This window comes from Leuresthes tenuis, unplaced genomic scaffold (genome assembly GCF_036924035.1).
Source record: "Leuresthes tenuis unplaced genomic scaffold, fLeuTen1.0.hap1 SCAF_17, whole genome shotgun sequence".
In the NCBI taxonomy this organism is placed as follows: Eukaryota; Metazoa; Chordata; class Actinopteri; order Atheriniformes; family Atherinopsidae; genus Leuresthes; species Leuresthes tenuis.
In genome coordinates this window covers 15,130,972-15,155,128 of record NW_027325371.1, presented here as the reverse complement: position 1 = coordinate 15,155,128, position 24,157 = coordinate 15,130,972, and the positions used below count along the sequence as shown (strand labels likewise).

General features: G+C 39.4%; 1 protein-coding gene across 4 annotated transcripts in view; it reads left to right on the top strand.

Annotated features, from left to right (window-relative positions):
* cacna1ia (calcium voltage-gated channel subunit alpha1 Ia) overlaps positions 1 to 24,157 on the top strand; it is a 76,875-nt gene that overhangs the window by 14,286 nt on the left and 38,432 nt on the right. For all 4 annotated transcript variants that reach the window (XM_072368984.1, XM_072368983.1, XM_072368982.1 and 1 more), the window contains exons 4-15: positions 3,860 to 4,019; positions 8,473 to 8,821; positions 9,000 to 9,092; positions 13,408 to 13,732; positions 14,085 to 14,473; positions 19,130 to 19,281; positions 19,717 to 19,902; positions 20,591 to 20,708; positions 20,850 to 21,005; positions 21,267 to 21,357; positions 22,609 to 22,763; positions 22,974 to 23,687. In XM_072368984.1, the coding sequence (XP_072225085.1) occupies positions 3,860 to 4,019; positions 8,473 to 8,821; positions 9,000 to 9,092; positions 13,408 to 13,732; positions 14,085 to 14,473; positions 19,130 to 19,281; positions 19,717 to 19,902; positions 20,591 to 20,708; positions 20,850 to 21,005; positions 21,267 to 21,357; positions 22,609 to 22,763; positions 22,974 to 23,687 (2,888 nt within the window). The remainder of the gene's footprint in view (positions 1 to 3,859; positions 4,020 to 8,472; positions 8,822 to 8,999; positions 9,093 to 13,407; positions 13,733 to 14,084; positions 14,474 to 19,129; positions 19,282 to 19,716; positions 19,903 to 20,590; positions 20,709 to 20,849; positions 21,006 to 21,266; positions 21,358 to 22,608; positions 22,764 to 22,973; positions 23,688 to 24,157) is intronic.

Here is a 24,157-nt window from a genome sequence, read left to right as displayed (position 1 = left end):
TGGTGTAAGACTACATTGACGACATTGTTGTAAACCACCAGTAAATTCACTGCAAGACATTATAGTTTGAATATTTGAGTTTGCTTGTATGATGCATGATCTCTTGCCACACAAACCCAAAAGTTTACCTTCACAAGCCAACTTGAGAAATATCTCAATTTCCTTATTTTCACATATATTCATCGGCACCTTTTATGTCGTCTAATGTTGTTTATTGGCTATGAATATACAGTACAAACACTCATCAAACACTTTATGCTTTCAAATGAAGACCTGACACAAATCCACAATTATGGCTTTTTCTTTACTTTTACATAATTCTCACAGATTTTGACCTTTATGTGTCGGTTAATGGCAGCTTCTTCTGATTTGTTGAAACTACCTGAAAATGATGTCTTTGTGGCCTGAATTGATATAATTTCCTTGGATATTATGATGGACGTGCTTGAGTAATATACTTCAGTCACAGCGGCAGCAGCAACACTTAGAAAAGTTGCTGTGGAGTGTGTACTGTCTTGTAGGGACAAGGTTGAAGGTTGTAAACAAATATGCTTATCTGGAGAGGATTATGCATCACAGCATGAATCTCGAGACACAAAGGTTTGGATTTGTATGCATAGCTGATATACAGCAGATGTGTGGATACACGAATGTACCATGTGCTGCAAGAGCCCTCTCTCTGTTATTTACATTTATTCATACTATAGTTGTCTGTGATGTATGCATACTGTTGTTGTTTATGTGTTAATCAGTAAGCTGCATATAATGAGTTTGGGTGGCCTGGTTCTGTCCCCTTTTCATGACCCCAATAGAGGTGAGGAAGCAAGGGGACAAAGCTATTTGTTCTTTGTTTAGCTGGATTGCTACTTTGCCCACAGGTACAAAGGCAGCATGAGCACATCCTGACACGTTACCCACCTCAATTTGTAACACTCCAACAAAATGCCAGATAGTAGTGCTGTGTGGTGGCAGTGCATGGTGCTGTGTTAGACTTCTTTTTTGATTAAATTGTTGGGATGTAGAGGGAGTGCTAGACCGAACAGTAGGGGGAAAGACAGCAGACACCAAAGAAATGGAGAAGGGAAAAGACTCATGGACTTTATTTAATAGCACAGTCAGGAAGGTATAATAGTGTTACCTTTGTGGCATAAGAGGATGCATCCATCTTTAGGCAGACAGGTAGATAAAAAATAGACAAGGGTAAAATGTGCTCTTCAGTTTTATTGCCAAAAAAGTTCAATAAGACAATGCAACGTAGATAAGAATAGAAAGAGACTGACTTGTGAGATACTATTTCTTTGTTTTATTTTCTTTTTGCTCTTTTGCCTTTACCATTTATGTTTTGGTTGAAAATATATTTTTACTTTTGTTTGTACTTTCTTTCTCGGGTGCTCCTTCATTTTTGGGCGCAGCCTTGGGCATTGTCTCAGTCTCATTCTCATTCTCTCATCCTTCGTTGCCCTCCATCCATCTCTCCCTCTCTTCAGCCAATTAGGCCTAATGGAGCAGTGGCCTAATGACGAGGACCAGAGGGAACAAATACATTTAGACTCGCCCCCAGCCACCACCAGAGACACATACAGGCTAGCAACGCGACTGACTTCAATTTAAAGTTGACGGGACAAATTAGCCAAAGGAGAAAGACATGTTTACATTCAAGCTGGAGAAAAACTGTTTCATCTGTATCTCTCATCCTACATGTAGATGAACATGTAGATGTAAAATTGACATATTACATCAACTAAATTGATGACTACTGAAAGTAGTCATCTTTAAATACCCTATCTTTAAATATCAATGTTTTGGGGTTTTTTTCTCATGAAAGGTGAATCTATTTTATGAATAGACCCACATATCTCAGTCATCAGTGAGTTTTTTGGGGTTTTTTTCTAGTTATCTCCACAGGGTCTGATTCATTTACTTTGATTTCGGAGTTAGTGTGAAAAAAAACCCAATGCTCAAAAATGATTAATGAATGTTAATGATATACAGCTACTATCTGTTCTCTATCTGTTTCACTTTAACAAACCTTTGTGGGCATCGATGCAGTTTGAAGGCTGTGAGGGTTTTTAATCTGACAGAGCCTTGCCTGCAGGCATGGCTGCTGAATGAAATTTAGGCAAATCAAATGGATAGTGAACAGTACGATGCAAAGCCTTGAACCACCTTTCATTTTAAAGCAGAGTTTGTACAATTCAACAAACTTGAAAGTCGATATTTAGTATGACCAACTTTATTCTTCAACACAATTTGAACCCTCTCAGACAAGCTTTCTTGTAATTTATTTAGTTTCGTGAAGGAAATTCCAAGATGATCCCACACTGCTTCAATAATGTTGAGGTCCGGGCTGTGGAGAGGATTCATCCCTCCATAAGAGGCCACTGATTTCCCGTCTAATTTCAATTGGTATACCTCAGTCTTTTCTCCCTGTTTACCCTCTTCAAGAATGGCTTCTTTATTAGCTTGACACATCAAATTTCAAATACATTTATTTAGACATTTAGACTTTTTATAATGTTGACCCAAGAAACTTGTCAATCTGACCCACCTTCTGTAAAAGTGTGTAACTTGTTGAATAACCCTCCATGGTGTTCATCTTTTGGGTTTCATGTACTTTCACTTTTTACGAAGGGGAAAAAAATATATATAAATCAGTCGTTTGTGATGGAAACACTTGGTTCATTGTAGTAATTATCAGAGGGTGTTCTAAGCAATGATTAGCATCTATAGAAAGGGGATCCTCTTTTAATTAGCTTTTTAAAAAAATGTTTTTACCACTAACGTTGGTGTCTACCATGTGTAGTAAGTGAGCCACAGGTATCCGCACTCTTATAAACACAATAATTATCATCATCTCTTTCCTCTTCTCTTGTCTCTTCTTCCCAGCTTCTCTCCAGTCATTCATTCTCTTAGCAGTTTAGATGTGTTGTTGTGACACATTAACCAACTGCTGAGTTGTTCTTTATGAATCCTGATTAGGCACTCTCACAACCGCGGGCAAGCACACACACACACACACACACACACAAGCACACACTGGATGAAAAGAGACATACACACCTATGTAGTCACGCTCATAACAACAGCCACGCCTCTTAGGTGTCATCGCCGGATTGCTGTGATCTCATCAGAAGGTCTCACCTCACTCTCTCATTAGTCCAATCAACTTTCATTATGTTCTACTAATCACAATCTCAATGTGTCATCACAGCGAGACAGGCCCATCAACAGGGGATGAGGTCATCATTATTCGACAGGGGACTCGCTCATGTTTCTGCAATTAGGTTTCATCTAATCATGGCTGCGACCTCATGTAGCCTGATTACACGCCTGTGTCACTGCTATTTTAGCTTTAAAGCTGTTGATCTTTGAGGGAATGGCTAATTTCCAGCTGTTGCCAAAGATGTGCTTGTCTTCCTACCTGCCTTCACCTCCTGTCTTTCTGTGTGTTGGGTTTGTTCGGCAAATATGTCATTGTTCTGCCCTTTTTTTGCACTTGTTAAATCTTTTTTCTTAAATTGGTTTACTGTCAGAAGTTAGGATTGATTTTCTGTGGTAGAAATCTCACTCAAAAGTTTTAAAATAAACCTTCAACCTTCTGTTCTCCAGCTATAAGGAGTATTTCACCAAAACTGCAATCTTTTATCAATTTTAGCTGATATATTTTTTAGAAATAGATGTAGAAAATGTAATGTAATGAAGAAATTTACAAATGGCAGGTTCAGTGGTGGTTTTCATGACCTGACATATATGACCATCATCAGATCACTGACAAAATAATCTATTTGCCAGCAGTAAATCCTTTTTTAATCAATGACACAAGCTTGTTACTGATTGATTGACCTGCTGAAACCCACAGGTATGCGTATCCTGGTGAACCTGCTACTCGACACTCTGCCCATGCTGGGCAATGTGTTGCTGCTCTGCTTCTTCGTCTTCTTCATCTTCGGCATCATTGGTGTGCAACTGTGGGCGGGGCTTCTTAGAAATCGTTGCTACCCCGAGGAAAACTTCACCCTGTGAGTAAAACTGTATGCGTGTGCCTGTATGTTGAGCCATGATCCTGCCTCAAAGGTGGGTGTACTGTATGTTTTCCACTCGTCTGTGTTTCATCACGTCATACCGTTATTACACCAACAAATCTGCTTCCTCTCGTTTTCTTTTTTCTTTTTCTTTCATTTGTTCAGTTTGAATATGAAGTTATACAGTCTTTGCTTGAAGGTGAACCCAGTTTACACGCTTTTATCATAACTTTTCCTCCCAGTACCTCAACGTATCCTCCATTCCATCGCTCTCATACCTCATAAAACAACCGTATCCGCAGTTTTTCTATTTTTACAGCTGAGATAGTGATTAGTTTTCAGCTGCATGCCCCCATATTTATGACCTCAGATGACAACATCAGCCACTGTGTCTGTAGGCATTACTAACATCCAACAGTACTCAATAGTGTTTTATTACATTCTCTGTTTCCTTTTAATGCTTGCATCAGCTCACTTGAAAGACACATCTGAGATGCGTGCGATATGATATATATATAAGCCCTGTGTAGTTCTCCCTACCTTTGCTTGATGCTTCTGTTTTTGCAGACTCGGCTTATACCAATAGCAGGTCTTATAGCCAGAGGAAAAGGGAAACAATCTCACAAGTTGGGATTGCCCTGCCTGCTTTGTCCCCCCTATAAAGTACAGTTGCAAGCTGATATCTCCACCTGCACAGTGGTCACTTTATGATATCTAGTTTAATCAAAGTCTTAAACATTTCTCTCTGCTAAGCTTTTAATTTGGTAGAGCCAAAGCAAAAACAACTCTTTTCACATAACTGTAATGTTTGAGCCCAGCTTCATGAACAATTCTAGTCCAGCATGCTCAATAGTACACACTTAACTCCCACACATCAGCTGATTCATGCAGAATGTGTGCATTCATCTCGCATTGAACCGAGAGATGTTTCTTATTTAACTGAAGTATTATTTTTGCATATTATTTCAAATGGTGATATTGTAAACGCAGAGAGCTTGAGTGTGTAATTAGAAAGGTGTGAGTTCGCACTTGAGGACCATTATGCTAAGTAAAGGGTGTATGTTTGAGAGGTTATAATGGAGTGGGCTGAATGTTGCTGTCAAGTGCAGCATTCATTTTTACGAATTTGTGGTACTATTTGTGATCTCCGTTTTCATGATTCATTTTGCCAGTTTCGCTCATTCTTTCATAGTCTTCTGTTTTTGTTTTTTTTAGCAAGACTAATCAGTTTGTCCATTATTTTTCATTGACTAATTAACTATTTCCATTTTCTATCATTTACACACAGACACACACATACGCATTTATATATATATATATATATATATATATATATATATATATATATATATATATATATATATATATATATATGTTTGTCCCACATTTTCAGTTGATGGAAACTTTAACTTTTTCTCTGCTCCTGTCTTGTCTTGATCTTTCCCTCTGTCTCGATCCACCATTAGCAGGTGTGTTCTCAGTGTGTGGCCAGGTTTTGCTGTGGCATGCTGTGCAATGCCAAGTCGCCAGTAGGGGGGCAACAACCTTTTATTCATGCTCCACTACTCATCTTTCTTTTCTTCACTTCATCAAGAATTTGCACCCTTCTGTCATTCTTACACTGCTGAGAAAAGATCCATTTAAATTTAGTTTAAAAGCTCTCGAATCTTTTAGTAACTCCACTGTACTTTGTAAATAGCTTATTTTGTTAAACTTCATTGTACCACCAAATTCATGCATAGTTTGTAAGTTACTGTCTGTGCTACAGTACAACATGACAACTGTTATTGATCATGGTATTAGATTGCATGCGTCTGTTTTGTGTGGATGTAAACCATGCAGCTGAGCTATTCTGCTGGATTATATGTCAGCATCAATCCTGCTATTGATTGAGGGAGATAGGTTTGGATTAAAATAATTTGAGGAAAGAAAAAATATGGCAATTAGGCTAAGGTGTATGTGATTTGATTGGGTTAAGCGCTGGGATGATTTCCCCAAATTTGTCCTGATTATCTTTTGCTGCATGTGGAAAAGAATAAAAAAATCAAGGGAAAAATGTGGGGAAAATACAAAAAGAGGGATTGCAAAAGGAGGGCTCAAGTGATAGAATCACAGCAATGAGTAAATACAGTAGGTCGAGTGACCCTGAAAGTGTGTGTTCAGTAATGGGTCTGCTGATGGAGGGGTTCTATTTTTGTCTTCCATAGGCCCAGACCTTTTATATGAGCACCCACACCCTGTCCTCATTTACTCCAGTCACGTCAGAGCAAACAGAGGCAACACACCCTATTAGGCTTAAGAAATATATATCTATATGTATATGGTCTAGATGTTGACAAGAGTATCTTAAAACAGCTATACCAGTAACAGCCATCTTTCATCTTTGATAAAGCAGTGGAGAGTTTGGAGAATTAAGTGAGCCTGAAATGAAAGACATTTGAACATACAGAATGTTGAAATCCTCATTTCAGAGCTGCCCTTTGCATGTCTCCTTTTGACTCATTAAAATCCGACACCTCTGAACATACCGCAACAGAGAAAATGATGTACTAAGATGATTTCCGCCTATCACAATCCCAGGCAAATGAGGTCCATATGTTCAACAAGGCAGTCAGGGCCCTATCCCAGAGCTGTCTCTGTCAAATGCCAGAACTCACTTGTTACTGCTGATTGGTAAAAAAACCAGACCAATTATTTACTTACAATTTCTTGAAATATTCTTAATGCAGTCTCATTAGATATCTGGATTCGACACTTCTGAATTCACTACGAAAAACTTTCCTCTTTCTTTGTTGTTTTTAGTAAAAACGGTAGTGAATGAGAATCCTGTTGAAAAAAAGTTTCCCTCTGTGAGTGCAAAAGAATGCAAGATATAGGGTATCTATTTACTTTGGAATTATATCATTCTTATTTAAAATGATCACACCTATTTGCAAGAGCTACTGTTTTGTTTTTATTGTTGCATAAGGATTCTAAGTAATTTCCATTTTCTTGGTTCAGCCCTTTGAACAATGTATGAAACGTTTCTAATGTAAAGCAATGCCTGTTTGATTTTGAATAAAAGAGAGCTGAGGACAGGGTTTTGTAGACCAACCAGACCAGCTGTTATGTTGTGACTGCAGTGCTCAAAAACCCTGTCACACCTGTCGGTGTGGCATTTAGTTTGCTTAATTCAACAGAAAACAATAAAAACTAAGCCGTAACAAGGATGTAAAGTCAAAGAGGCAAAATGAGCTCTGTGCTCCTCTAATTTTCCTGCTGTTTAATATTTTATCGTCAGTCATGTATATGATTGATGCGTTGTAGGGGCTGCATTCACAATCGACATCTGCAATTGAAATTTTGAGGAAGCTTGGAACTACATCGAGTAACATTGTTGCATTTAATAAATAATGCATTTAAATCCAGTTTGTATCGCCATTCATTGATACGGGTTAGAATTTTTTAGATGTTTAAAGTGAATTTATTTTTTCGCTGTTTTGTGGCTCTCTGGCTGTGGAAAACAAAAGCAGTTTTTTTTGCCAGAATCAACTTAAAACTGGCTCTGGCACCAGCCCTGAACCAGCATTGGATCCTCTTTGGTTTTACATGGGTATTTTACCTCCGCACAGCTAACAAATTTTCCAAAACAAAGTCTGCTTTAAAACTACAAGTCGGTAGGACATTTGACACCAGCTTTTCTCTAAGGGACAAATAAAGGACCAAATGTTCTGCTTGATCTTTTCTTGGAATGCTAATTTTGTTCATGCTGAACTGAGCTGAGCTGACCTAACGTGGTCATCTGCTTGTTTTTGTCTTTTTCATTTGTATTTATGAACAGACTAAGTTAGATTGAAGAGACAATTTTATGGCTTTAAAAAAAAACATGACAGACTTGCTCCTCGTTTGAGTGTAAACACAGTACAGTAGAGTAAATCGTCAGCCAAGTATGAGGGGAAATCGTGAAGTACGTACACAACAAAATAGTCTTTATTAGTGCATATGGCCACACATGAAATTTCTCATGACACAGAGGATGACAAATCCATCCCTCCAGGCTTCTACTATGAAGTTTAAAAGTGGGAGCACTCCAACGTATTCTTATTTCATGCCCATGTACATGAAAAAGAAAAAAAGGAAAAGTTATTCATGTCAAAATCCAGCTGTTTTATAGAAAAGATATCTTTGCATGTATGAGTGAGAGTGAGATGGGAGCCAAGAGATATACTCCCTGTACTTTCGAGAACATTTGCAATTTTTTATTATTTATAACACATCAGAGGATTTTCTTTTGTGAATTCATATCTCATATCCATTCATAAGTCTAGCTTCTTCTTGACTTTTGCTCTTTCACTGAAATCTTCATGAAACCCTAAAATTAACTATTGGAACGGGATAAAAATCTATCACTTACGATTTTATGTATTTGCACTCCTATAACTATTATCATCTTACCTGATCTCTTCCCCAGCTCTTCTGGTATGACCCTGCCTGCTCCTTACTATCAGCCGGAGGAAGATGACGAGCGCCCCTTCATCTGCTCCCTGGCTTCTGATAATGGTATCATGTCATGTTCTGACGTGCCGGCAAGGCGTGAAGGAGGGCGCATTTGCTGTCTTGACAAAGAGGATGCGCTGCACAGACAGGCTCTAGGCCTGAGTCCTGAACCCCTGGCCAATGGCAGCGGGGCCGGGGAGGCAATGGGTCTTTGCATCAACTGGAATCAGTATTACACTCGGTGCCACACTGGAAATAGTAATCCTCACAAAGGGGCCATCAACTTTGACAACATTGTCTATGCTTGGATAGTAATTTTTCAGGTACGTTCCATCTGTGTGAGATACTAGTCTCATTTTCTTCTTTTATTTTCATTTGTTTATTTGCTATAAGAGTTTCATGGTAAATATTGGTTAAAGTAAATAGTTTTTGTTGTTTTATTTAGCGAAGTAGACCCTTAAATAAAATGTGTAAATAATCAGGCTTAATCTTTCCCCACAGGTGATCACTCTCGAGGGCTGGGTTGAGATCATGTATTATGTAATGGATGCCCACTCCTTCTACAACTTCATCTACTTCATCTTACTCATCATTGTAAGTAACAATTATTAACACAATTCTACACTGCTTCCTGCTAAAAAAAAAAATCCAGCACGTTTGATGATTAAAGAATGGCATCTAATAACCTAAAATCTTTGAAATATCTATAACGTACATGTGGACTTCTGTAGTATCTTTTTGTCCAGAAATTTCCGGAGCAGTGAATTAAAGTGTTGATAGATTTGTGAAAATCAATAGTACCATGAAAGACTCTACGATCAATGTCTAAAGGAGGGAGAGATGGAGGTGTATGTTACATAAATTTGTGTTTGGTGCATGGTTGAAAAGAAAAAAGAAAGACAGAGAGCAGGAGATAGAATCGGACAAAAAAAATACCTAAAGAAAGAAAGTATTGTATTCACCATGTGTGCAAGAGCCTTTTTTCATACAGTGCCAGATGGCATCACTGTGAATGTTGCTTCATTCTGCATTCACATATTATTGGCAAACTGTAAACAGGATTGAGTCTCTCTGAGTTGCAACAGAAGTACAATATAGAAGTCCCAGATGTTTCTCTTTCCTACCAGCGGGAGACATTAAAACAAGTTGAGATAACGATTGAAAATGAGATCAAGAATTTACCCCAGAGGAGAGGAAGACTGGGAAGACTGTAGAAAATATAGGAAAGAATGACAAGTGAGGGTAAATGAATGAACCACACAAACACTCAAGTCTGTCCATCACAACTACAAATGTATGTGGCGACTTCTGGCTCCAAAAGCAAGTCAAAACCAGTAGGCCCCTTGTTGCAGTGCTCATTTTAAAAAGTTTTAAAGTTTTAAACCTTGTTAAGATAAAAAAAATGTTCCTATAGATCATTTCTGGCTACAACTACCTGCCGTGGCTTCTGCCAAATGATTCTAGGCCTTTCTTTTATTAAAAGTGCCTGCTTTCCCACCTTGTAATGTTTTTGTTTTTATAGTACAATTGGAAAAAAATTGAACAAGTATAACTTGCTTGGAATAGTTCCCTTGAGAAAGCCTCCTCTCTCTAAAAAGAAGATGGCAGCACAGCTTAGATTCTACAAACTTGCATCTAGAACAAACCATAAGACTTCTGGAACAATGTCCTTTAGACAGACAACACCATAGAGGAAGTGCACTTTCATGCACAGCACCATATTTGGAGAAAACCAAATACAACAGGCCAACACAAAACTCTCTTACCAACTGCACGTTAGTGAAAGAGTGATTAGTGAAAGGCTTGTTTTGCAACCACAGGAACTGAGCACCTTGCAGTCATTGATTCAACCATGAACTCCTCTGTATACCAAAGTATTCTAAAGTCTAATATGAGTCCATGCATCTGACAGCTAAAGTTTGCATAAGAGTTTTAATACAGAATGGATGAAAAAGAAAATAATTGAGATGTTGCAAAGGTCCAGTCAAAGTCAACACCAAGACTTGACTGAACCTTTTGGAGGGCTTCAAGAGAGCTGAGCATAAACAAATGTCGACACACCTCAATGAACCGATGAAATGCTGTAAAAGAAAGAGTGGGACCACATTTCTCCACAATGATGTGAAAGACTGATATAGTCTCCCACCTTATGTGTAAAGCTGTCTAATGATCAGAATCAAAGGATAGACACAAGTTATCATTGTTAAAGACGGTTCTCCAAGCTACTGAATAATGGGGTGTACTTGGTTGATCACACACTGGTTCTGCATTTTGCCGTTTTCATTAAGAAAAATAATGCTAATGTATAATACGTCATGTGTTGTCGTCCATCTGTGGTTACCTAATTCAAAGACCTTGTGACAACCTATTCATTCTTAATTATGTGGTTACACGTAAAACATTCAAATTGAAAGATGGTTTACCTACTTTTCATCTTGACTGTATAAAACATAATTGCGTTTTTTTTTTACTTCTTACCAAGACTCCAGGATGTTTGGTAGCTTGCAGTCAAAGGCGCGTAGGGATGGCCCAGAAGAAATTAGGCGCTTTCTGTCACTCTCGTCTAAGAGTCCCTGCGGTGTTTAGGGTCACCCTAACTGCTCTTATTCTTTTCCTTTGTAATCCTTTCACTTCCTGTCTTTAACTTGTCACATTAATTTGTACTGTGCGATTTAAAACCTGCTAAATTAGCCTGTGTGTGTTATAAAACTCAGAGACAAAAAGGTACATGAGCTCTCCAGCATCAAACATATAATCTCATCCCTGTCTGCTTTGTGCTTGATACACTGTCAAGTGTGCAGCCGGAAGTCACCTAGAAGAGTGTCACTAAATGAAAGAAAGTGCTTAAGAGCTAAGTGCTGCCAAGAGGGCGATTATCAGGAAGAACTGTGTGTTTCAGGAACAAAAAAGGATTTGTACAGCACAGACATAAATATATGTGACAGCTGTAGCACTGAAGCCCATACATGGAATCAACTGTAAACTGGGCTTGCCATCTCAGTTTGTGAATGTGTGAACATCTGTGTGCATGTGTTTGTGTGCGCCTGATAGTGTGTGTTTGCATGCATAATGCAGTGATCATCTGAATGCATGATATTGGACTGCCCTCCCTGATTATGCGTAAAGCTGTCTACTGATCAGAATCACAGAATAGACACTCACGCAGATGCAAGCCTGGAGGGAAATCAAAGCCTCACACACCTGCAAAGCTGCTTTGACCCACAGGCCACAGATGGGTACCACTCCTCCTTCTCTCCAACTCCTGTCCATGTCGCCACTTTCTGTCTCTCTCTCTGTAAATATCTACGGGTTACCTTTTTTAATTTGTCCGGTGTGTCACCCTCTCCTTCACCTTCCTCTGAATCTTTGATCACTGTGGATGAAAGACTAAAGGTGGAGGATCATTACATTTGGATTGGACTTTATATATGTGTACATATTTGTGTTCTCTTTATGTGTTTGTCATGCGAAAAAAAACAGAGCCTCAGAAACTAGCTGAGTTTTGTAACGAATTAACCGCTGCTGCAAAAGGCTGCTCTCTCCATCTAGCAGTGTGATTTTTTTTTTTTAGTTGTCCAGCATTAGCCAGTATTGATCTTATCATTGTTCTGTAACCCGCTCAGAGTACTCCAATGAAAGCCATTTCAGCAGACCTATAGTGATTCCCATTACTGCCACTAAAAGGGTCAGCCAACGTGTACCACTCACAATGCTGCCAATCTCCTCTTGGCAACTATACCCCCAAACTTTACTTTGACTCCTGACATGAAACTAATGGTTCTTTTGTGGACAAAAAGAGGAAGATACAGGAAACTGAAGAAAGGCTTGTTGAGATTAGAGCAGGAATGGGAAAGGTTAGCAAGTAAGTTTCTTTGTTCCTGTGTTTGTCCAGTAAACATGTCATTTATTATTTTTGCTATCAGGACGTTCAGGAAAACTTTCAATATGCACATTTCAATATTAGTTCTTCTGCAATTTTCAAAGGCTGAAGTCTGAAATCTCCACTTCTGTAGGACATGCATTCACCAATTTCTCCACTTTGAATCCATATTTGTATCTATATACAAGTTTTTGTCAGCCACATTATCATCCCTGTTCTGTGTTCTATGCTACCGTTTCATCAGGACCACCTCATGTCACAAATATATGCAGAGATCTTAGTTTTTAAAGCTACAAGTAAACTTTTTAAAGTAGTGTGGTTTAAATGAAACCACATCACTTTCCTAAAATTTTAAAAAATATTTGCCCAAAAAAGCTGTGAATCACAGGGTCAATGTTTCAAAGAGTCATTATGATTCTTGGGATTGTCCATCAGCTCGATCTGAATACATTTCTTGATTTGCATATTCAAACAGGATTTCAGGAAAGGTCAAGACATAAATATGCTGATTAGTTTGTGTTGTCTGCAAAAATGACACTGTATCAATGATTTGCGTGAACCGCTGTCCTTTTTCCAGAAACTTTTGCGTCATGTCAGAGAGTCCAAACGCTGCTTTGGGCATGTGTTGGTTCTGTCTGTCTGCTCCTGCCCTCAGAGACCTTTCGAATGTGTACAATATTTCTACAGGGCAATTACCGCACATTATTGGAATCAGCAAGTGTTATAATTTGTTGCACAAACAAGTGTGTATTTACCACTGGAACATTGGAGTTCTTTACATAGTTCGTGAATCTTGAATTAGCAACATCTACTTTAGCCGTGGGCTGATTATTCAAATAAGGATCTTCACTTGTACATTTTGTTTTGTTGCTTTATGGTTTGTTAAAACTATGTTAATATGCAGAAATTCATTTTGATGGTTAGATATGAGCTTGTGTCTGCAGTGATGTTGCTTTGGATTTATCGACTTTAATACTTAACTCGCCCATCATGACCCACAGTCGTCTAACTTCTTGTCTTCCCTCCCAGATCGGTTCATTCTTCATGATCAACCTGTGCCTGGTGGTCATCGCCACCCAGTTCTCAGAGACCAAACAGCGGGAACACCAGCTGATGCAGGAGCAAAGGGCACAGTGCCTGTCCTCCTCCACCCTGGCCAGCATGGCGGAGCCAGGAGATTGCTACGAGGAGATCTTCCAGCTGGTCTGCCATGTCCTCCGCAAAGCAAAGAGGAGATCGGCAGCTCTCTTCTACACGCTGAGGGGCAAGCCCCCGCCGGCTGGTGGTGGCAGGGGAAATAGGCGAGGTGCAGGGAATGTGAACGGAGATCACCATCATTCGAGGCACTCGAGATGTGAGTAGAAGGTTCTCAGAAAATGGCACGAGCACAGCGTTTATTTATGTAACTTTTGGCAGTTATATTTCACAACTTGGACAAATGTGCAACAGTAGGAGTTGAATACGTGTTTTGTTTTATAAAGACATGATCACTGAGATCACAACTTTATTTGATCTTGGAATTCTTTTACAGGGAGGTTAACAAATGTATGTCAGGTCAAATGGGAAATTATGCAAAAATTGTTAATTAAACCTAATATAATGACTTCAAATACCTTGAATTATCATTTGAAAATGCTCTGCTTAAAAAAAATTAACATTTGAATAAAAACTAAAGAGCACATATTATTGTCACTTTGCCCATGCAGCACCCAAATGTCCACATCACAGGAAGCAGGACCACAGCTCCCAGGCACCAGCCAACTCCATCAGTCTTTCTGTCCCCCAGAATCCTGAGGACTGCCCAATATGCGCATTATCAGTTAAAGAAGGTGCAGGGGCTGTGGGAGATTCGGCTAACGGAGAAGAAAATGAGGAGGATGCCGTGAAGGAAACCGACAAAGAGGAGAACCCCTTAGAGGAGAGGGGACATGAAGAGATAAAGCGGAGGAGGACATGCTTTGGGCGTTGTAAGGACCTTTGGAATGGCATGAGGAAGAAGCTTTGGGGCATTGTGGAGAGCAAGTACTTCAGCAGGGGTATTATGATCGCTATTCTCATTAACACCATCAGTATGGGCATCGAGCATCATAACCAGGTAAGATGATCAAGTTGGGACACTTCTTAGTTGTTGTTATTTTCGGGAGGGTTTGGGTTGCAATGATGCTAAACAATGTTAGGTAATTACCACATGAGCAAATGAGCATAATGATGATCAAATCTGTTTTCTCTACTGATGGAAGAATGCTCACTTAAACGTCATTGATGAAATATACATACAGCAGATATTTTTACTTGCATGAATGAAAGCATGGTAGCTTACCAGCATCTCTCAGTGAGTAGTAGGCTGTCCTGTTAAGGGAGACGGGTGTAGCAGCATGTTCCCGTGAAGCAGTTTCTAAGTTGTTTTATAAGTTGTTTTCTGTTGCATTAGCTCAGGTTGGCCAACTAATGCATCAATTAGGCACTGGCTTTTCGGATCTTGAACTGTTTCAAGGATTACATCCTTCAAAAATGTGTTCATGAAAACAGCTTTTTATCCACGACCATATTCCTGCAGTCTTGCGCACTAAAGTTTATATCTGTTAGCCTGGTTTGGTAGACTTATACAGGTTTGCACATGCAAACAGAAATGTGCAAACTTGAAAAATCTATTATTGCAAATACAAACCCTTGTTTTTAGGTTCAACATTTTGAATGATCTAACTTTCTATAGTATTGAGGAGAACATTTTGCAAAACAATTCTGGTAATAATCACTGTAACATCTCAAAAAATGTTTATTTGGGCTGGAACAAAAGACAAAATCTGTATATTTGTGCTCAACAGCAGCAGACACGTGACAGCAAGTTAGTTTTTAGAAATAAAAGCAAACTTCAGTTGATTATAATGAAACGGTAGGAATAGTTTTTTTTTAGTTTTTGCAGTTTCAATATTAATTTCTTCATACCCCCTTTTGGTTTGGTCTTGTTAGGGTTTGCCTTTTATTTGAGCTATGGCCATTGTTTATTCATGCTTTTATTCTAAAAGCTGTGAGCCAGCAGAGATAGTGATTGTTTTGGAACATTGCCCTCAATTATTTATACTGGCATACAGTACTATGGTATCAACAGAGTGTGTTGGCGTAATCATTTTGCACTCCTCTCTCACTCAAACAAATCAACAGAAAGAAATATTATAATGGCAGATGACATTCAGACAGATGAGTGTGGGAGTGGAGCATCAGTGCACACAGTTTCCTGACAAAGGTATAAACGTTTAGCCTAGCAGCAGACAAAACCAGGCTGGCTTTTAACATTGGCCAGGCTCCTCAGAAGCAGACGAGGCAGGTGTCTGAGTGCGAGAGCAGAAGACGCCTGCCAAGAATACACACACACACACACACACACACCATACAAGCACATATTTTTTTGTCCAGAGTGTGTGAGCACAAACAAAATATCTTTTCATTCTTGTACACAAGTACCGACAGAAACACATGTGGGCATAGACTCACAAGCTGTTACATAAGACAGCTTTTTTTTCCCTTCATACCCCCCTCTCAGATCAAACCATTCTTTTCTCTCTTTTTTTTCTGGCTTCCTTCCCTTCTGATTTTATTTTTGCCTGTCTTCCCTCATTTTCTCCATAAATTCCCCCATGCACCTTTGCTTTGCACTTTCCCTCCACCCGTCCTTTTGTTCCTTACTGCCTTCCTTCCTTCCCCCCACTCCGCCCCCCAAGTGTCTCATCTACTCCCTGACTCTTTTTTTTTTTTTTTTACCTCCCTCAGTTTCACCCTCCACCTCTCCACTGCTCCCCTTATCATCCACCCACGCACTCTCTGACAGCGTACAGAGTAGTTGCTTTCTCTCATCTCTGAAGACTCTAAAAATAAACGAGGAGTTGTTGGGGGTGTGGTGGTGGGAGGTTGGGAAAGCAGCAAAGGAGGGTGAGGTGGATGGGAGTGGGATGCAAGGCAGACGGCAGTTACACAGCAGTTTTCGACTCAATTCCCCATGTGATTCTATGAGTGAGCGATTGTGTGCAACTGAAAGTAGGCATGTATGCCGAAACACACATTGGCATTTGCATGCACAGTCACTAACTCTTTATTTGCATGTCTTCAGAGCTTTTCAACCTCCACAGTTTCCACAGGCTGGCATAAAGGCATTGATAAAACTATGTGATTTTGCTGTGCAGGATATAAGCCTTACCTCAAGTTTCTTATACCACAAGGACTTTGAATTGATCTTGAAAGAAATACTGGGCTGAAATATCTTCTTGGGGAAAATATGTGCATCGAGAATGTGATTTCTAATGAAAGCTGTACACCATTCTGTGTGGGTGACACCGCAAAGCCTTTCACTGTAAAATATAGCAAAAATAGAACAGCAGAATTTTGCTAGCGATGCATTTAGATTTTACATAAATGTACTCTATCTGCCTGTTCTAGTTCTACATTTACAAAGTTTTCTTTCTAATCCACTCAATACAATGTAAAAAATTAAACGAGAAAATCAAAATTAAACAGTTTTCAAACAACAAATCAATAAAATAACTAATATAATAAGTATTATGCACAGAGATTACTCCTCATCGCTCCACTGGTGGAAGTGATTAGTAGTAAAGTGTCCCCCGAATCAGCATGCACAATGGGTCATTTTCTGCTTCTAAACCAAAAATATTCAGAAGCAGAGCACCACTTTACATGCGACTGAATTACATTGTCATCAACCCAGCAACCCACTGCACTCATGGTGCCGGTGAGTGCACTTGGAGGGTTATTTGGTGAAAAAAAGCTGTTTTATGCTGATGAATTGAAGTTATCTTCTGTTGCTGGTTAACTGACTGCATTGACTGTGGGAGGTGGAAATGTGACTGTTACATAAATTCTTTACAAAATAGTTGAAAATAGTGTTGTAAATCTGTTGTAAAGCAACCAAGTTTGCTTTGTTTGCCACATATATACAATATATATACTCGGCTGCAACTGATTAGCATTACTAATTCATTTAGTTTTAAGACAAGCTTCCTATCTGCAGTCATACAGGAAGCTGCAGCTTATTTTTTCATATTAAAGCAACAATCATGTCAACTTAGAATGAGTGAAGTAAGAACAACAGGATGAGGACACTTCTATCGCTGGACTGAACATGAAACATCAGTAGCTTGACTGATACAAGAGCAAGTGGAGAGTAATATGGGATAAAATGACACAAGAGTATGAGCAAAAACATGGTTAGGGAATGAAAGGTAATGGGGCACGAAGAAGGTGAGCACAGACGAGGGAGAAAGCTTGAAGAGGGAGAAGTGATAGCATTTTGTCAGAGTTAAACTGTGGTGTCAAGGGCCTTGATGGCTCTGTCAATAGCAATAAATCTCATATCCTGCGTTTGTGCTTACAACTGGTGTGGAAGTTCGAGATATACCAGATATACTAAGAAAGCAGCTGCTAAGGAAGGAAACTTGTGTTAATATCTCCCTTCACATTCAACTCCACATTTCATATTTCCTTCTGCTCATCCACTGCTAGTATCAGAATCTTTAAATTATATTTTCACGTTGTTGAATTTTCAGGTGGTTTAACTTCTAATCACCTTCACCTCACTGTGTCTGTCCTCCTTCTACTGATTCTCAATAGATGTTTTAAAGAGCAAAACATGGGGTTTGGACTGTTTTGTAATGGTTCCCTCCCCACATCATTTTATCTCACTGTTTCTTCCTTCTTTTTTTCTCTTTGTTCCTCCTAAACACCCATCATGTCATCGTTTACATGATCCACTGTCTTCTTATCCTTTCCCTCTCCTTTGTGCGCTCTCTTCCTCTGCTGCTCTCCTTTCTCTGATCGACAGGAGGATATTGATTGGGAAGAGATGGGTCTGCCTGATAATGAGACTCAGTGAGAAAAAGGAAAAAAAAAGATGGAGAACTAGGGGAATGTAGATAGATTGGAAGTAAAAGCGGATTAGAAGAGGAGGGGGCGGGCGCTGAGAATGTGTTTTTCCCTGTCATGCTTAGCTAACTTTGGCAGGAATAGCTGGCCATTTTTCCACTGGCTTTGAAACTGAAATTCACAGGGGGTATCAGAAGAAAGCATCTGATCTATACTGTGCAGACCACACATTCAGTCATACACAAAGCATACTTGAATGAAATGTGCAGGCACAGACAATTGGAAATGAAGCCAGAATTGACCAGAGATTGTGTGTTTTTTTCTTTCTCTGTAGTGTGGTTTACATACAGTCTTTATGCCTACTATTGCCAATTCTTCATCACAGCTTCAGCTATTCAGGCTGTGACACAAACAACACACACTCTCATTTCCTGTTTATTTTTTGCTGATTTAAGTTTTCTTTTACAATTTCACAAAAACAGCTCTGGTAACACGACTTGTTTCCTCATTTTTCAGTCTCTTTCCCTGTCTAAGATGAGGTGGCTGTGTTTATTTTATTTGCAGGGGAGAGGTGAATTGTCTTATCAAGTGATTGACAGTTTGAGTGTCAGAGAGATGTGATGCATGCACAGTTATTTTCCTTTTTTTCACAGTGGCTCCAGTATCTTTTCTTACAGCATCTCTAGATGCAAAGCATTGATTGAATAAATGTTTTTTTTTTCTCTCTCTCTCTTTCATCATGTTCTGTTTTCCACTTGAAATACTTGCAACTTGAACCTTGCTAAAACGCTGTCTAATACCAACTTCCAGATCTGACTGGCATTTATCATTTTGTGCTTTCATGTTCCTGTGTCCTCATGCCTGCATTACCTCAAACAAGCCTGACGAGCTGACCAATGTCCTGGAGATCTGTAACATTGTTTTTACCAGCATGTTCACCCTGGAGATGATCCTTAAGCTCACTGCTTTTGGCTTCTTTGAGTACTTGAGGAACCCATACAACATCTTTGATGGCATCATTGTCATCATCAGGTCTGTAATCTATCAGTTGTTTCAGTGTTGTCGCAGCTTTTGTCCAAACATGAACAGAAATTGTACATACATTAGTTTGCTGTATTCTTCAATATATTTAAAAACATTGCCAAATAAATTGGGAATAAATTAGTTATCTACAGCTGAAGCGTTAAACTGAATATGTCAGATACATCAGTATTTCTTTCCACCTTCATATTGAGTGTTTATAGAAATATACTTTTATGTGGGATTAATCCTTTGACCTTATCTTTATTCGTGTTTATACCTCCTGTCTTTTGAATTTTATTAGTGTCGATCACCCTCTCCCCAAAGTTCTTTTAATCATAACAATGTTTGCTTTTTTCTCTTCTAATGAAAGATATTTGCATTTCTACCACATCTTCCATCTCCTCTCTTTATATACATTGCAACACACACACACACACACCCCAGTGTGTGTGAGATCATTGGCCAGGCAGATGGTGGTCTGTCAGTGTTGAGGACGTTCAGGCTGCTGAGGGTCATTAAGCTGGTGAGGTTCATGCCTGCATTGAGGCGGCAGCTTGTGGTGCTGATGAAGACTATGGACAACGTGGCCACCTTCTGTATGCTGCTCATGCTCTTTATCTTCATATTTAGGTAACATAATGAATTCATGTGGAATATGGTGAATAGAGAATTTTAGAGAGAGAAAGACTCTTAAGGGAGGAAGGTGTTCATAAGATATGTAGAGAAAGTGTGCCTGAGTGTTTTTGTGTATGCATACACTGTATTTAATATAACAGTCAAAAGTTTGAACACACATATCATTTCATTAAAAAAAAACAGTTGTACCCTGCAGTTCATAAAAGTACACTACCATTTTTACCTAAACTGTTGGTATGAGGATCTGACACTGTCAGTGAAATGTTCAGCATTTGAAGTTCCTCTAAATTAAACAAATCAGCCATTAGAAAACTAAACTGTATATAAAACATAATGTTTTTATACTAAATTGACAACAAAGACATCTTGAGTTTTGATAGTTTCATAGTTGTAAACAGTGTGCCATTAGCAATTTTTTAGCTTTAGCTGTTGTGATCAGTAGAGTAAGTCAGTTGTAAAAAAAGTTACTTTTTCTCTTGGTTATCTGTAAAAGATAATTGTATAGCTAAGTGTGTGCATTGTAATAAGTTTTTTATTATTATTTTTGACATTACATACATTGTCTGACACAACAATATCCCCTTGAGTCCATCCAATATGTAATTTACAAACATCATGATGCTGTAATCTTTTTCTGATATGAATTGAGTGATGGTTACAGCAATCATTACTTGTGTTGCAGCATACTGGGGATGCACATATTTGGCTGTAAGTTTAGCTTGAAGACAGAGGCAGGAGACACCGTGCCTGACAGGAAGAACTTTGACTCCTTGCTTTGGGCCATTGTCACTGTCTTTCAGGTAATAATAGTCTGAACTTGCAGAAATCCTGTCCACCCGCTTACTTTTAGCTGCTTTCATATAATAATAATAATTTGAAAAAAAAGAAACGAGCAAAAAAAATAAATAACACACTCCATGCTGTGTGTTCATTTCTTATAGATTCTGACTCAGGAGGACTGGAACATGGTGCTATACAATGGCATGGCATCCACCTCCCCCTGTGCTGCGCTCTACTTTGTGGCACTTATGACGTTTGGAAACTACGTGCTCTTCAATTTACTTGTTGCCATCCTGGTTGAAGGTTTCCAAGCTGAGGTAACACCTTTATCTAAGACGATGGATAGTCCACACTTTGCAAAAGATAAATTATAGGCAATCACAACCTCATTGTTTTTCTTTCTTTTTGCACTTTTTTGGCACTTCCAACTTAAATAATCTTGTAACTGCTCATTATTTTTACACTTTATGCTATTTCTTTGCTCTCCCTGTTCAATATTCTTTGTTTCCTGATCCCTCTCTCTCTCTCTCTCTCTCTTGTTCTCTTATATTACTCTATTTTCTTTCATCATCCAACAGGGTGATGCAAACCGTTCTTACTCGGACGATGACAGGTCTTCCTGTAATTTTGACGAGAATGATAAACATAAAGATTCCCTGCACCTCTCGGGTATGAACACTTCCCACAGCTTTACAGCATTTCAAGACTTGTTTCCTTTCAGCTTTGAAATTCTAGATTTATTTCACCACAGAATGCCAGGTGTCATTTTTAACTAGTATATACTAACCACTTAGCAATGACTAGTAATGCATCTCCTCTCTTTTAAAGCTTGGGCTTTAAAATAGATCAGCTCATGTAAGATTGTGGGTTTTTTTCTGCATTTCAAATAAAAAAAATGCATTTTTGTATGAATTCCCCAAAACAAAATTTGTTATTAGCTATTCATATATGATATAATGTTTTCAATACTTAATTCCAAAAGGCGTGAGAGGCACCATCGTATTCATGCTCTAAGCTGTCAGCCAATTTGTTGTATCTAGGGCATAAAATATGTACATATTCTACGACAAACCTTGGTTAGCACCTTTTTCCAGATTGAAATGTTAGCTGGAAGGACTAAATAATGCATGCTCCATGATACTTGTCCATACTCTGCTCTCCACTCATCTCCCCCTGTCGTAACAGAAGTGGAGTCACTAAGAGTTAACCCTCTGGGGTCTGAGCCCATTTTGGTCGTTTTTGAATACTTTTGATTTTGCCTTTATATACCACAAAAAAAATAAATGTTTGCCATACCCATGTTTGGTATCTTTTTTTCTAGTTTGTAATATCAAAATTAATTGTAGTTTATTTTCTACCGCGCCGTGATGACGTCAGGTGATCTAGTCACGTCAGCATGATCATAGACTTCAGAGGGCTAACCAAGGACTCCTGCAGTATAGAGCAGTGATAAACAGCACATTTGAGATGAATTTGATGATCCAGGATCACAGCCCAAATGTACCTTTTAAATGTCATGTATTCAAGGAGTAAAAGCACATCTGGAATTTTGATGTTTCTCTAGAGCAATTCTGCCAAAATATATGCCCTGAGAGTGGATAAACCACTGGCACATATCCCCTTGTTTCACTATTATGAGTTCCTCTCCAGCTTCTGCAAGGCGGTTTATTGTAAATGAAACCTTCTTTTGCCCCTTGAGGTGGCTATAACATTGTTTTTGGCAATTTACTGTGTACAATGATGGAGAGAGGTCTGCTTTCATGGCAACAACAGAGAAATCACAAACAAAGAGAGGCAAGGGGCTTATTTAATCTAGTCTATGACAGCTTCTTTCTACTCATACATCTTATCTCTTGTTTTCCTTACTCCCTTATAACACCATTGTTTTGTTTTTTTCTCCCCTCTGCCTCTCTTTTGCAGATCCAAAGATATGTACCCTGACCCCTAATGGACACCTAGACCTATCCCTGTTGCCCTCTGGTCTATTTCCTGGAGAGAGGTTAACCTTTGCGCTTGGCTCCAGGAAGAATAGTGTAATTTCGCTCGGCAGAGCTGACCTAGAGAAGAGGGCTGTGGTAAGAGGGTGTTTTTAACACAAACTGTAACCACCGCTTGTTAAATGTTGGCTAAACGACAGGATATTGTTTTATAAAATGACAGAAACCGTGAGAAAGTAATATTATGAGTCTGTTGTCAAAGTTGTTATATTGTGATTGATTTTAAAACGGCAGCATTCATAAATTCACCATGGATTTCCATCAGCATCGGAGCTTTGTCTCTCTCAGTATCCAGGTCGCAGTTACCATAACTGGGGCCGTCCACTGCCTCCCCACCCTCACACCTTGTGGGCCCGTCGGTCCAGCTGGAGCAGCCTTGGCGGCCGGCCCTGCTGCTCCTCATCTCCCTCAGCTAGTCCTGCCTTCACGCCAACCTCTGTGAGGCCCTTCTATGGCTACGGCCTGGGGGGTCTTGGAGGGGTGGTTGGAGGAAGCCTTCGTATCCGTGGTCCCCGTGCCTCCTCATCCCCTCACCACAACCATCATATCCAGCCTGATGAGGAGGAGGCTCTTCTCTCTCCTCCAATTGTTGCTCATCACTCTCTTCAGCTTCCCCATCCTCTGCTCCCTGGCTACTTTGCACCCCGGAGGGACCGCAGAGCTCTTTCGCTAGAGCTCCCCCATGTGCTGCAGGTTCCAGCCGGAACTCCTCACACTCCACCACAGCCACACCAGCCGCTGCCTCCACTGGCGCTCCATGCTCGGCACAGAAAGAAAAGCCTCTCTGGAGGACTGGTTATCAGTGGTGGTGGTGATTTAGAAGCAGTTCATCAAGACTGTAATGGAAAGACCCCACTGTCACATCTTCTTCAGCCACCTCCAAAACGACAGACTGAGCAGACTGGTGGGACAAACCCCCAGAGCCGCCTTATGGCTGATGTTTTCCCCCAGGTCAATACACGCTGCAAGGACCGGGACGATCTGGATGATGACCTTGACTATGTAAGTGTTGTTGGGTTTTTTACAGTAGGAAGGAAATTAAATACTAAATGCTTTAGGAAAATAATGAAGTCAACACAGGAAATGCAATCATCTGTTCCATGTGATGCAGTTTCCATCCCACACATGCATCCCTAAAAAACCATGTGAAAACATTTAAAAGGCAAAGACACACAATCTGGTTTTGTGAGCAAAACACAAGATTCTATACAAACAATAATCTTTTGCTCTCATCATGTAATCTGTACAAAGCCTACACTCCCTATCACCTGGGCCTCTTGGGGATTCCATTGTTTTCATTGTAAACAAGTCTGTGTATGAGCAAAACAAGGTTAATTAGAAAGGACCATTTAGACAGCAGGGGTAAAGAGCTGTACAGATGGTAATGTTGGGAGATGCTCCGAGCTTTTGCTATGTAAGTGTTTCACTTGCGTAAATAATTAAAAAAGGGAATATAAACAGGCACTTTATCT